Source organism: Camelus dromedarius, chromosome 5 (genome assembly GCF_036321535.1).
Source record: "Camelus dromedarius isolate mCamDro1 chromosome 5, mCamDro1.pat, whole genome shotgun sequence".
Classification (NCBI taxonomy): domain Eukaryota; kingdom Metazoa; phylum Chordata; class Mammalia; order Artiodactyla; family Camelidae; genus Camelus; species Camelus dromedarius.
Window position 1 is genome coordinate 62,930,541 of NC_087440.1, and position 15,646 is coordinate 62,946,186.

The 15,646-nt window shown below is 35.5% G+C and overlaps 1 protein-coding gene across 5 annotated transcripts in view; it reads left to right on the forward strand.

The window, feature by feature from the left end:
• FUT8 (fucosyltransferase 8) overlaps positions 1-15,646 on the forward strand; it is a 255,203-nt gene that overhangs the window by 167,101 nt on the left and 72,456 nt on the right. For all 5 annotated transcript variants that reach the window (XM_031453883.2, XM_064486044.1, XM_031453882.2 and 2 more), the window contains one exon: positions 13,005-13,119. In XM_031453883.2, coding sequence (XP_031309743.1) covers positions 13,005-13,119 — 115 coding nt within the window. The remainder of the gene's footprint in view (positions 1-13,004; positions 13,120-15,646) is intronic.

Sequence of the window (15,646 nt, forward strand, 5' to 3'; positions counted from 1 at the left end):
TTCATCATTTTTTGGTTCAGAAAGATGTCAGTTATTAGGGAAATAACTTACAGGCTTTTATTTCTTCAGAAGGGGTATCTTTCTGTCTTGAAACTTTGTTCTCATAGAAACACTGATCCTCTTTTTTTCCCCTTTTAAATCAACTCTATTGTGGCATAATTTATTTACAATAAAATGTACATATTTTAGCCTGTAGTTCTATGAGTTTTGACAAATGCTCATAATTTTGTAACCACCACAAACAGTCAAGATACAGATCATTGCCACTGCCCCAAGAAAATTCATTCTGCCTCTTTAGAGTCAGCAACTCCCTACCCCCCACCCCCAGTCCCTTGCAGTCACCAAAATGGTTCCTGTCCCTATAATTCTTGCCTTTTCAAAATGCAGTCATACACTATGTAGCTTTTTGAGTGTGGTTTCTTTCACTTGGCATAATGCATTTGAGATTCACCCATGTTGTTTTGCCTATTGATGGTTCATTCCTTTTCACTGCTAAGTAGTATTCCATTGTATGGACATACCACAGGTAGTTTATCCATTCACCAGTTGAAGGACATTTAGGTTTTTCATTTTTTGGCTGTTATAGATAAAACTACTGTTGGCATTAACATAAACGTTTTTGTGGAAACATATTTCCATTTCTTCTGGATTAATGTCTAGGAGTGGGTTTGATGGGTCATATGTTGAGTATATGTTTAATTCTGTAAGACATTGCCAAACTATTTTCCAAAGGATAGTACTATTTTTTATTCTCACCAGCAGTGTGTAAGAGTCCCAATTATTCTGAATCCTTGTTGCACTTGGTACTGTCAGTTTTTACATTTCCCTCCCACCATTCTAACAGAAGTTCAGTGATATATCATTATGATTTTAATTTGCAATTCCCTACTCATGATGTTGAGCACCTTTTAATGTGCTTAATTGCCATCCATATACCATCCTTGGTAAAGTGTCTATTCAAATCACATGCTTAATTTTGGGGGAATTGTTTGTCTTTTCATTGAGCTATAAGCATTTTTCATTTATTCTGGATACAAGTCTTATTGGTGCATTTTAGAAAACTCATTCTGAGAGCCCTGTGAAGGAAAACCTGATGTCAGGAAATTAGATTTTGCCGAAGTCCAAGTAAGTGATACTGAGCTTCTGGACCTGGACAGTTGGCAGTGGGGATTGAAAGGAATTAATGGGTGACAGATAGAAGCTGCAGGATTTGGTGGCTGATCCAATGTGAGGAGATAGGGGACTCAAAAGTAGTTTAGGACTTGTATTTTGCTAGGAAGATGGCTTTCATAAATGGAGATCATTGTTTCTTGTATAGTAATTTGGCTTTTCTCCCTGATAAAGTGTAATCTCTTGAGGAATAGAACTCTAACTTCAGTATCTTCTCTGCCCTGCAGTGCTAAGCACTGATTATTTAGTTAGAATTCAGTAAGTTATGTCTTTTCTATTTTGTGGGGAGGCAGGTATGTGCATTTGTTAACTGATTATTTCACACTCTACTTTGTGCCTCTTTGTAAAAACACGGTCCTGTTCCATTGAAAGATTTAAGAATATTACGCAACTAAAGAAAATTGGTGTAATTGAGGTAAAAATATTTTCCAGTAATTGAGAATCCCAAAAGGTATGAAGGGTAAGTTATAGGAGAAAAGTCATTTACCCCTGAATAAAACTGGAATCTCTAGTTAATCTTAACAGTGAGTTCTGCAAAAGAGAGAGCATCTGTTAGAAGTCAAGGAGTGTATAGAGGAGGAAATGGAGGTGGGGATCTAAAGCATTATCAGGGTCATGCTGTTTGGATATGTGGTGGGGCTAGAAGAAAACCTGACATTGAAAAATTTTGTACTCAGTGCCCTTGACTTCACGTTTAATTTACTTTAAAGTAGTCTTGAGACACAGTTATACATGAATCTCTAAAAATATCATAGTGTTTCTGATTCTAAGCAATGAATTTTGGACTTTCTTTTAATTGAATATATGTGATAAAAAAATAATGTTACTTACCAAATATGTCTAATCATTTGTTTACGTGATTACATCACATAAACAAAGCATGTTTCCATGATTATATCACTCATTACATCATGGACTATAAGCTCAGTAGTTTTTTAAATGCATCTAAAAACTCGTTAAAATTAAGGAAAAGAAACCCACCCCATTTTGTCTCATTATAAACTTATTAAGGTTGTTAGAGCCAGACAGCTATTCCACGGTGCTACTCTTCCTTGAAAGAAGAGAAACAGTAAAATGAATATGGAACATTGTTTTGTTTTATGACTGTGAGCTCTTGGGATCAAACTATCTGCTTGCTTTATAAACAAAATTGGGACTTCAGTTTAATATTGAAAAGGAAAAAAATGTTATCTTTACTTTTTTGTCATACTTAGTTTTCAATGTCTCTTAGGCCTTATATAGCTTAATGTGATAAGTAAAATTGTACATCTTTCATTTTAATTCTTCAAAAGGTAATACACCATACTGAAAATACCTAAATCAGAAATCTTTTCCTGTATGTTTATTAGTGTATACTAGATTTCTCTTTATTTGTGTGAACAATATGATTAGCTTGTTGCACTGTTATTATGAAGACGTATTTTAACTAAGTCAATTTTAAGAGCAGAGCTCCTTATTTTCTCATTTCCTAGACCCCTAATATAAAAAACTAAATGTTGAGTAAATCACAAATATTGCTAATATCCTTAATTGTCACACTAAGTAGGAAAATTTAATTTCCAAACACTTCAACTCATAAAGTCATGATCATAGATATATGAAGATATTTGAAATGCAGTGCTTATCACCTGATTATTAGAGGCATGTCTCACAGCACTCTCTTCCCACACACAGGTAAATTAGAAAGTCAGCGGGGAAGCCAAAAGTGCTCTGTCCTAATTGTTAAGAATTTTTTTGTGTCATTGTTGTTACTGCAGTGGTTTTCAAACTTTGGCAAGGCAACAGGATCTCCTGGAGAGCTTCTTAAAACACAGACTGCTAAATCCCATCCCCAGAGTTCCTGATACTGTAGGTTTGGAGTGGGGCCAAAGAATTTACATTTCTAATAAGTTTCTAAGTGATGTTGAAGTTGCTGGTGTTTGAGAACTAAGGCTCTACAGAATCCCTAGTTCTTTTTATGAGTTCACCACTGAGAGAGATTATCTAAGCTTCCTGGAAAAGAAAAATCACATTTCTGTGTAGTTTAGAGGACCTTATCAGCAAAGAAAACTCTTCTCTGCCTGCTTGACGCTGTCTTTTTAGTGAGGGGACCATGTTTCTTTCCTAGACTGTGGCTCCCATTTTTTCATTATTCAAAATACCTGTCATGAATGCAGCCTGGGAGCCAAATATCATATTTGATATGGGTTGCCAGAGATTTTTAGCAAAGTGCTATTGGCCTGATTAGCCTATTACTCAGGAGCTAGTAACCAGTAGAGCCTAGTCTCTGCCTATCGCTGGAGTTGGGTGATCAACTGATAGTTAACTAGTAATATTCTTTGGTTTTTTAGAAGGTTTTTAAAGAATTTAGATGGGCTGATGATATAATAAATGAATACAGAGTACCATATTATTATTACCTGCTACGTTGATCTCAAGCATTAGTATCATTTGATTTTCAATTGATGGTTTAATTCTAGTGATTGTATACGACCATACCTCATAGTAATACAGTCAAATTTACCCGATGCTTTTGATATCATCGATCATGGATTGACTGTGGCATGTCTCTTTGAAATAAGAAAAGGAAAATCAGCATTGGGAATGATTATTTTTGTCATTGTGGTTTTAATATTTATGCACTATTGTGGGTTTCATTCTTGGACTTAAAGCTGTATAGATTTGATCTTCAGCCCCTGAGGATATCATGGAATGTTTGCCTTATCACCCTTTTAGGTTGCCCAGAGATACATTTAACTTAATCATTCTTGCTTTGGTTCTTTTTGTCATCTTTATGTTGCCAGACAGCAGTTTATGAAATAGTTATTGGAGCTGCTCCTTATTTTAAATTATATCAATAATTAAAGGACAGGAGGGCTCACAGGGGTGCTGAGCTATTTATTTCTTAATTAAGTTGACTGAAACTATTGAGAAACAGTCTGGTAAAGTAGTGGTTTCATCACCCCTGCCTGGTCTACAGCATCTCATCGTCAGTAACGTATAAAGCAGCTTTGCTAAGACTAAGTTCAAATGTTTCCCAAATGATAAGTGATACTTATAGCTAATTATGTTGATTGGCTTTTTGCTACTGTGTGTAGGAGATTATGTAGCAAAAGTACTTCAAGTCAGATAAGGAGTACAATATCTGACTGGTTATAGGGGAAGATTGGTATGTTAATAGCTTACAGATTTATTTGGTCAGATTTAATAGTCATAGCTATTGTGGTTCAATAGCTTGTGTTTTCACCCTCTTTATAAGGTGGACTCTTCCTTGACTGTCTTGGAAAGTTCCAAGAATTTATATTTCCACTCTTGAAAAGTTAGGTTTTGTGAACCTTCAAATCTGTTATTCTTTGGTTTTTTTTTTTGTTTTAAAACACATGCATGCATGCGCACACACACACACACACACACACTCACATACACAGAAGAAAGAATGTAAGAAGATCTTACTTTCTTTGATATGTGATTTAGTTGATACTTAGACTAAACTGAAATGTAGATACTCTTTCTCCAGTTTTTAATTCCTTTGGACAAAATGCTTTTGTATGATTGTTTCTCCACTAGAAAATCCAGGCTTATTTTTAAGTGGTACTAGAACATTCCTCTTAGTATCCTTGGACCAGGGGAGATGATGTCTTATGAAGTTGTCCTTATTGTGCTCATCACTTAGTCCCTATTAGCCAGATTATGATTCTCCATCTTCTGTAAGGGAACATTCTCCTCTGAAATAAAATTTGCGTTGGAAAGAGAATCTGCAGGTGGAAAAGTGTGTCTTTTCTAGTGGCCCTAATTCTGTTTTGCCTGCCCCCACCTTACATCTCTTTGGGTTTGGTTTCCAAACCTCAGAATTATTTTGACATTAAAAATGATTACTTACTAAGGATTTCCTACATGCCAGTCACTGTGATAAAGGCTCTCCATTCATTATTTTATTTTATCAACATAGTAATACTATGAAGCAAATGTTGTTATTCCTCATTTTATAAATAACGTTATACTCCGGCCTAGAGAATTTAGATGGCTTACACAACTAAGTAGCAGAGCTGTTCTGTTCTAAAATTCTTTCTCTTAATTGCTAAGTACTTCTCTGAGCTTTATTTTTCTCTTTTACACATGGGGATACAATTCCTATATTACAGCATTGGGATGATTATACATGGGAAAATGTGTGAAACACTTTCCACAGTGACTGACACATTGTAGATTCTGGGAGGCTCTTGTCAGACCTGCACGAGCAAAGTCCCATAAGAGGATATAAATAGAAAACTCTCAGATCCTGCAAGGAAGGCACAGATAAGGGTTAATTGTCACAGTGCTCAATAGGAAGAATTTCAAGGTCTGGAACCTGAAAGTAAGCCTAGGGGACATCACTCACCAAATAGCATAATTATTGCCTTATGGGATAGTATGCGCCATTTCTGTTGTTGCCCCTCTGGACTCCTCTCCACTCGTGTGGGCTGTCAAAATGGTGGTGTTCTAAAATCCCCCCTTGAGACAACATGGGAGGCATTGGGGGCATTGTCTGCCTGTCACTCTCCTGGTCACGTTTTTATCCTTTGCACTGCTTATATCTGCCCAGGAGCAATCTGAAGTAAAAGCAGCCTTGGACAAAACCCGGGTAAGCTTCTTGCCCTTGATCCATATTTACGTATGGATTAGACTCTGTGTGATAGCCTCCCTTACTCACATTTACTTTAATAAGTGTCATTTCCTACACCTTGGGATTTTCTTGCTTGAATTACATGTGCTCTGTGCTGGCCCTCAGGGGGGATTTTCTCTCTTCAGTATTTTGAATTCAGTATAAACAAAATAGTCTCCTTGTGCTTCTTCACCGGCATAATTGAGATAGACTAGAACATTTAAAAAGAGTTTTGTGAATATTAAGATATAAAAGTAGGAAAATCAATAGAAAAAACAAAGAACAGAAATGTAGCCCAACTTTTGAAATAGAGGTCTTGATGCCTGTCGTAGCTGGCTTGCTCTTAGAGTCGTAGATTCTGTTCTGGTCTACCACCTACATCTGTATTCTGTCCTCAAATGACCAGCACTGTTCTGCTGGTACTTTGCCTGGTTTCTCTTTCCCAGCCTTTGACCTGACCTCATACCAGGCCTTTAGATTCACTACCCACCTCCTTGATTTTTTGATATCTTCATAATCAAAACCAAGATAGCCAGATTTCCAGCTTTTAGGACATTTCTAGAAGATTCGATTTCAGAATAGAGTCAGTGAAAACCTAGCATTTTGGTAGAATGGTTTTTCAGTCACCATGTTTCCCAATAGATTATCCTCATGTCTTTGGCTAAAAGTTGACAAATTTTGCAGGATGGTAACTTCTAAACATTATGGAATCAACAAAGAACTGCAGTTGACCCTTGAAAAATGTGGGGGTTATGGACACCAATTCATCGCACAGTAAAAAAATCCACATATAACTTTTGACTCCCCCAGAACTTAACTACCAATTTCCTACTATTGACAGGAAGCCTTACCGATAACAAATAGTCGGTTAACACGTATTTTGTATATGTATTATAAGCTGTATTCTTACAGTAAAGTAAGCTGGAGAAAAGAAAATGTTATTAAGGAAATCGTAAGGAAGAGAAAATACATTTACAGCACTGTGTTTATCGACACTGTTAAGTTTATCTCCTCTGTTTACAAGATGAATTGTCTGTCAGTACCTACATCAATATTGTCTTGATAAAAACACGGTATGTCTATGATGAAAAAACCATAAATATTATATATATTACTAAGACTAGGTATCAAAAATGAAAAGATAATGTGAAAAAGAAACATTTATTTATAGGTATAACAATACATGCATTATTAACCTGTAAAAATGATTGCTTTAAAGGAGGTAGTATAATTGATATGATTGCTTCATGGTAGCCTAGACTATATACTAATAAGTGAATTGGTATAAAATTTTTATGACATACAGTATTATAGTCATATTCATAATGTATTATTAGAAACATTGTTACATTAAAAAAACTTACCTATGATAGACTGATATTCTCCAATTATGAGAAAGGTATACTGTATGGTAATATAATTCTTTGAAAGCAAAGTTATAAGACAGTAAGAAAGTGAATACATTATTAATGTTATATTAAATACCACTCACCTTATGCCTATGTAAGGGTAGACTAGTATCTACATATATTTTACACATTCATGATATACCTCACTTTTCCTTAATTTTTTTGCTATTTCTAAACTACACAGTTCATCTGTGAGTTTTTTCAAATTGTCGCAAATCTCAAGAGAATTTTCCAGTATTTGTTGAGAAAAATCTGCGTATAACTGGACCTGCACAGTTCAAACCATGTTGTTCAAGGGTCACCTTTAGGTTGAATTTAAAGTTACTCCCTGAACTTGTTTTCCTTACATGATCTCCAGCAGGGAAGCCAAAAAAAAAAAAAAATTACAAAAGCAAGCTTAATTTTAGTTTACAGTTGGGATAGAGTGACTTATATTGTGATTCTGACTGCATTATCATAAAGAAAAAATTAGTGTGCTTTTTGGGAGGGGGGTCTTCTAGTTATAAGCCTGGTTATTCCACTTTCTTGACAGAGATTGGGATGAATGTGAATAATTAATTACTAAGACTTAGTACTGATGTAACTTGGTAAAAACATTTACTTTTATGTTTTCTAATTTATTGAAAAAATACAGAGATCCGCTTTCATTCCCAGTGGTAAAGGAATGGCTTGATTACTATGACAGGAAAGCATAAACTATGTCAATTATTTCAAAGAATTTTCCCCTCTAAATTAAACCTAATGTAGTTTCTGCCTGCTTCAGACTATATAATGATTGTCAAGAAATGTAGTGCTATTTGTCTGTGTTTCTTTAATGTAAAGCCATGCAGAGCATATTGAATTTCCCTTTTTCCTTCAGCAGTCATTTGCTATAGACTGGTTATTTATCCCACTGTACAACATCTCCAGAAACAATACTGCTGTTTAAAGTTGAGATTTGCAACAAGTTTTGTGATCACTCCTATTTAATGGGTAGGAAAAAGCAAATGACCGCATTTAGATACCATGAGCCCTATGAAATGTAAAAAATAATGAGCATGATGAGAGTAATGTGAAAGAGACCTATAAAACAGAAAATAATTTAAATAAATTTCCAGCTGAGCCCTGTAACACCATTATAGTTAAAGACTTCTCGTGCTTCTGTGATTAACTCACACAATTTCATATAGGGGGTGACTTTGTCCCCAGCTATAAAATAATGCTGTAGGCTACATAGTAGTCCATAGCGGCTCAGTTTTCTAATCTGAAAAAAAACTTAAACCTCAGTTCACTGTGCAAGACTGTAAGTTAATTTCTTAAGGAAGCAGTAAGTTGTAGATATGGTTTTCCTAACTAAAATTGCTCCTTTTTCATGAAAAGAAATATTTTGAATTGTAAATGGGAATAAAACATATGAAAATAGATGAAGCACCACATATTAGAATCATGCCCTGTTTAGAGAGGGTAAACATGGAAATAGTCAAGCTGTGAAGTGTCCTGTGCGTGGATAATGTTGACACATTAAACAAATGCTTGAAATGCTTCACAGATAACTTTGTTATGCCAAAGTATTGGATAAACCTGGCCTACTGTTAGCTGGATGAATATTCTAAAGTGTGGCTATGATTTTTAATTTTTATTTGTATATTGTTACTAGTTTTCCTTTATTCGAAGGGGCTCTTATCAGGTATTCACTCTTCATTGTATGCGGTTCTAATGGTTTTCTGTGGTGGTACATAAGACTCTAATTTTTCCTGTGGGCTGCTACTGCTTTGCTCCTAAATGGTTTATCATCTAGTTAAGAACCAGGAATAAAAGAGAACTGAGACTATGTCATGTGCTCCTAGATGAATCACAGTCGTTGAAGGTCTGGTTTCATCATCTGTTAAACGAGCCCTCGCTGATCAGTCCCTTTCTTCAGGTGCTGTAAGGCACTAGGTATTGGATGCGTTTTCTCACTGGCTGTCGGTACCACATATTACTGTCACCTCCACACCCAATGGATCCTTCCTCTTAGTTGTAAAAGAATTATTAGTAGGTACTCTTCAGACACAAGGTAAAAGCTCTGAAGCAACAGTCTGAAGCATTCTAGCATAAATAACAAGGTCTCACTATGACAAGAATACCATAGACTGTGTGGCTTATAAACAATAGAAGTTTATTTCTCGCAGTTCTGGCAGATTTGGTGTCTGATGAGGGCCCTCTTTCTGCCTTCTCCCTGTGCCCTCGCATGGTGGAAGGGGCTAGAGAATTCAGTGGATCTTTATTATAAGAGAACTAATCTCATTCATAAGGGCTCCACGCTTATGACCTCAACACCTCCCACAGACCCCACTGTTGAGCACCATCACCTTGGGCATTAAGTTTCAATATACGGATTTTGAGGGAGACAGAATTCTCTCCCAGTCTATAGCAAGCAGCCACCACATATATTACTTTGTATGTATTATCACTAATCCTTAAAAAAAAAAAAAACTAGGTGGAAGATTTTATAATACTTATTTTATAATGAAGTAACTAAGTCTCAGAGATGTCAAAACAGTGTTCCTAGGACCCAAAGCTAGACAGATCCAAAATTGAGAGATAGGTCTCTTTGGCTCCCAAAGCGCTCTCTCCTCTGATTCAAACTTTCTGATGTTGCATATTACACTGAACAGAGTCTGCATATTTGTGCTCTGGACCCCTTACTTTGATATTTGGTCATGCAGTAGTGAAAATCTTGAGCTTTAGAATCACACTGCTTGGGTTTGAATTCCCACTCTTGCATTTCTGAACTTTGAAACTTTGAACAAGTTATGTAACTTCTTAGTGCCTCACATTCTATATGTAACTTATAAGGTTGTGGTGCGAATTAAGTGGAATAACATAAAGCACCTAGAATAGGTGTCTAGCCCATAGTAAGAGCTCAGTACCTGTTAACTGTTGTTGTTCTTATTGTTTAATATTAGAGATCAGTCTTCTCTAAGTATTTTTTGAACCTCCCACTAATGCTTTATATTTTTAGTTAATACCATTCTGTGGGGATTTCTAGAAGTGTATGTATGATGAATTTTATTTATACATGTGCAGTTGACCCTTGAACAACATGGGTTTGAACAGCGCAGGTCCACTTATATGCTAATTTTTTTCCAAAAATATATTGGGAAATTTTTTGGAGATTTGCGACAGTTTGAAAAAACAGACAAACTGCATAGATAAAAAATGTCGAAGAAGTTAAGAAAAAGTTAGGTATGTCATGAATGCATAAAATATATGTATATACTAATCTGTTTTATCATTTACTATCATAAAATACATACAGCCTATCATAAAAAGATAAAATTTATCAAAACAGAGCACACAGACTATACATGGCATCATCAATTACACATGGCTACCATAAAGCAATCATACTACTTTGTTATTAATGCATGAATCATTATACCTGTAAATAAATATGAATTTCTTTTTCACATTATTCTTTCATTTTTGATGCCTAGTGTTAGTAATATGTATAACCTCTAAGTGTTTTGTATAAGACAATATTGATGTAGGTACTGACAAATTCATCTTGTAAACAGAGGACGTAAACTTACAGTATCCGTAAACACAGTGTAGCACTGTAAACGTATTTTTTCCTCCTCATGATTTTCTTAATGATATTTTCTTTTCTCTAGCTTACTTTATTGTAGGAATACATTATATAATACATATAACATGCAAAATATGTGTTAATTGACTGTTGTTGGTAAAGCTTCTGTTCAACAATAGGCTGTAAGTAGTAACTTTCTGGGGAGTCAAAAGTTGTAATGCAGATTTTTGACTGTGTGTGGGATCAGCATCCCTAACCCCCATGTTGTTCAAGAGTCAGCTATACACCTTTCTGAGAAAGAGAAATACATTTTTAACTTTTAATTTTCACAAGCAAATAACACATGCTTATAAGCATTCCTTGAACAGAAGAGTTAATACAAAGTGCAGAGAAGGAGTGAAACTGGAGCTGTAACTAGTTAAGGATTATTCCCCCAAATTTTCTAGCACAAGATTGGATTTGCTAAAATTTGTCAATATTATCTCGTCTAAAATTCTGGAAGTTTTTTATTTATTTATTTGCTACTTTTTCGTTCACTTGTCTATTCAAAGATATTTATTGAACATTTTCTATGTGACCAGCCGTGTTCTAAATACTGATTTGGGGTGATGGGAACAGTTTTAAAAAATACCCTGCTGCCATAGAGCTTAAATTCTAGTAGGGGGAGAAAGATTATAAAGTAAATGATGTAGATTAGAAGACGATAATTTCTTGGAGAAGAATAGAGCAGGGAAGTAGGAGAAAGAAAAACGAGATGGTGATGGTGATTGAGTGTTGAATTTTTAAGTAGGATATTCTGGAGAGCATTAAGGAGAAGGTGACTTATGAGCAAAGATTAGAAGGACATTCGGGTGATCTATATGGATGGGTATTTGCAAAACCAGCATTCCAGAGGAGGGAAGAGCAAATGCAAAGGCCCTGAAGAAGGAACATGCCTGGCATGTTCAGGGGTTAGTAACAAGACCATGTGGCTGAAATAGAATAGACAAGGATGGTAGTAGGTGATGAGACCAAAGAGGTAAGGGAGGCCGTATTGTCTGGGGTCTTGTAGGTCAGAGTATTAACTTTGGGTTTGACTGAGTGAGATGAGGAGCCAATTCAGTAAGACCAAAGGAGTAACATCATTTGACTTATGTTTTGACAAGATCTAGATGCTACATTGGGAACAGTCTGTAGAGGCTGGCAAGGGTGGAAGCAGGAAGACCTGTTCAGAAGCCATTATTGTAATTCAGGTGAGAAAAGATGGTGACTCAGTTGGTAGCAATGCCATCTGTGATACTTGCTCAGAAATTGGCCAAAGGGTTGCTAATAGGTTGGTAGAGGGTGTTAGAGAAAAGAGGAGCCTTGCTTTTTACTTTTCTTTATTGGTAAATGCAAGTCATAGCTTCTATTTAATGCAATATAAATAAAACCATCTGTACCCACCATTAAGTCTCTCCTCCTAGCTTACTTGGTATTCTGGTTTACTTTGCAGGAAATTGAGCATGTTGTAATTGAAATTACTGATATTACACAGAGTAGGAAAGTATTTCAACAATCATTTTATTAATTTAGCCCAAGAATTGTCAAATTACAGCTCAAGGGCCAGATCCGGCTCATAGCCTGTTTTTGTGAATAAAGTTCTATTGGAACACATGCACACCCATTTTTCACATACTGTCTTTCACATTTTTTACATATTGTCTACTTGTTTCCTGCGGCAGAAGCAACAGATGCCCGCAAAGCCTAAAATATTTACTGTCTGGCCCTTCATAGAAAAAAAGGTTACTGACCATTGTGTAGTTTGGACCATTGTGTAAGAGTTATGCCAAAATTTTCCTCTGATCTTTTCTCAACCACTCAGTGTACATAAGTGTGAAGAAGAAATTTAAGAGGGAGCAGGAAACAATGGAAGAGGGAACAAAAAGATAGTATTTAAATCCTAGTGCCAAAGCATTTCTCTCCCTTATGTTAATCTCCTGTTTCTTTGCTCTGGGTGCCCACTTCCCCTTGATCCCTGAAGTGCTCTGTGTTGGGAAATAAATGCAGTTAACTGGTCTAGAAAATAAAAAGTATGTTTTTCTCAACAGTGAAAAGTTACTACAGGAATGAGTTTCAATACTAGAGAATACATTGTTGAGTTTCACAGCCTTGATAGAAAAATAAAAGAAATACCAGCAGCAGTGTGAGCATTCACGTTTAGAAGAATCTGACTCTTTTCTTATGACTCTATGTACAAATAAGTTAGAGCCCCAATATTGTTTGCTTTTTGTAGGTCTATAATGACGGATCTCTACTACCTCAGTCAAACAGATGGAGCAGGTGATTGGCGGGAAAAAGAGGCCAAAGATCTGACAGAGCTGGTCCAGCGGAGAATAACATATCTTCAGGTAAGAAGGTTAGGTTAAGAAATAAACTTGAGAGAAAAAAGGAGGAGAAATATAGTAAAACTGAAAGTAAGAGCTGCTGTTGGTTTTTAGTCTAGCCCTTGCTTTTTGAAAGTATTTGCTCACTCATTTTACATGTTTATTCAGAAAGATTCTGTTACGCCTTGAGTAGAATACAAGATGGCTAAAACAAGGTCCCTGCCCTAAATGGGGCTACTTCCGACACACGCACACACAAAAACTACAATGCAAAATAGGAAGTGCTGCATTGATACGGAAGATTAGAGGAAATACTCATTGGAGGAAGACATCAGTGATAGCTTTGTGGAAAATGTATTATTTGAACTGAGCTGTAAAGGATAATTAGGTAGGATTTAGACACACAGAAATGGAGAAGAGCATACTAGCTGGAGCTATGATGTAAGTGATGGTCCAAAACTGGAAAGAGCAGTACAGGAACCCAATGAGAAATGGGACATTGTAATTTGTCTGGAGTTTTGGTTGATTCTGTGAAAAGGAGGGCTGGAAAAGGTAGGTCTGGGAGCCAGATTGCAGACGTCCTTGGGTACAGGTTAACCTTTATGGTGTATAAGCAATAAATGGTTGTGGAAAATTTTTATTTATTACATAAGCATCATTATAACAATAAATAGGAAATATAAATCAAGGGTAGACCCCAAGCCCTAGGCCCTTTTAAAATTTATTCTTTTCATTTTTTGTGTGTTCTTTTCTAGTTCTTATTAATATGCTTACCCAGTCTTACGTATCTGTAAGGACAGAATTGATTTACTTTTGATTTTTTTTCTTAATAAATCATGCACTTTTTTTCTGTTTTGGAGTCAAACTGCTTTTGAAAGATTCTTATACGTAAGAGCAGCATGATGAGAGTAATGCTTTAGAGATATTAATCTGAAAAATAGTATGTTGCTTGAACTGGATTCTTTGGAAGAGACTAGAAGGCAAGGAGACCACTAAGGATATGAGAACCATACTGCAAGTGAGAAATACTGAGGTATGTGGTATAGTTTGCATTGGAAGTGAAGAGACAAAATTGAGAAAGATTGGGAAGGTAGGATTGATAGGCCTTTCCAAGTAGTGGAGGGAGCTGGAATGACTGGTCTTATGGGGGTATCATTAACTGACAAGAAACTAAAAGATAGAATGTGATCTTTAGAGCAAAACAATGAATTAGTAAGTGGAATTCTTCAGCACTCCATATGCCTGAAGTGAAATGATCATGCCCATCCTTTTCTAGTACTATTGGTGGTACACTTTCTCTGTACACTCCCTCTGCTTTCCTTTAAGATTAAAATGTCTTATAAAAGCAAAATAATAGCCAGTGACTTTATTCTGTATATTTTAAAGTGTACATTTTCCTACACTTACATAGGGAAAAATAGGAAAATCAAGTGTTTAAAGAGATCATTAAAAACAAAACTCATCTTGGCATACTATCGTGGTCTCATACTCCCATGGCCATTCATCAGAGGTGTCTGCAGAAAGAGAGACACTTGCCTCCTGTAGGCAAGAGATAATTATCTCCTATCAACTAGAACCTCATCCAATGAACTATAAACAGCTGGTGGTGCAGAACTGTCATTCTCATTTAAAATGAAAATAACTATGGTTTCTGAGTTTCTTCCATTTCCACATATTCATTAAATTTTCACCCCTCAAATTTATATTTAAACTGTGAGTTGGTCAGAGTTTAGCTCCCCCCACTGAAACAAGTACTTGCCACCTGCTTTAGTTTCTTTTTTCCCTCTTAGTTTTTAAGTGGCCAAGTGCTTTCACCATTAGGACAAATTTGATCTTCTATGTGCTCATTTCTGTGGTTCTGTTTTAGAGAATTTCACTTGTAAATTGTGCTAATGATTTAAAACTATATTGGCTGTTTAATAAATCTTTCAGACTTACAGCAAAACATCATTTCACTTGAGCCTTAACTTCAGTTTCACATATTAACTATTTAACAAATTCTTAGTCTCGTGCTTTTTTTTCTATTGGAAACAAAAAAGAGATTTTTCGTATTCAAGGAAATGGGAGAATCTCAATAGAAAAGACATGTTAGAAAAATATTTTTCTTTAATTATTTAATGTGTTTATGATCAGTTTTTTCATCTAGTTTAAGTTTTTTAAAGTTAGAAACTGTATTTTTAACATATTACTTTTTAGAGGTTAAAGATGCCAGTCACTTGCTCTTCATCTTCTCTGGATAGAGGTGAATCAGAGTCCTGCCTCTCATTCCAGTAAAATTAAAAATACGTATTTGTAAGGAATGCTTTCTCTGACTGGAATTTTTATTCCTTCAAAAAAATGATTTGTCACTGGTTTAACTAAATGGATTAGAGATTTTATCAGAAGAATTGAGCTGAAGGGGAGGGTATAATTTAGTGGTAGAGTGTGTGCTTAGCATGTATTTATTAAAAAATATAAATAAATAAAATAAATAAACCCAATTATCCTCCCCTCCAAAAAAAGAATTGAGCTATTTATATAGATTTTTTAAGTGATTACATTTTTCCCGTTA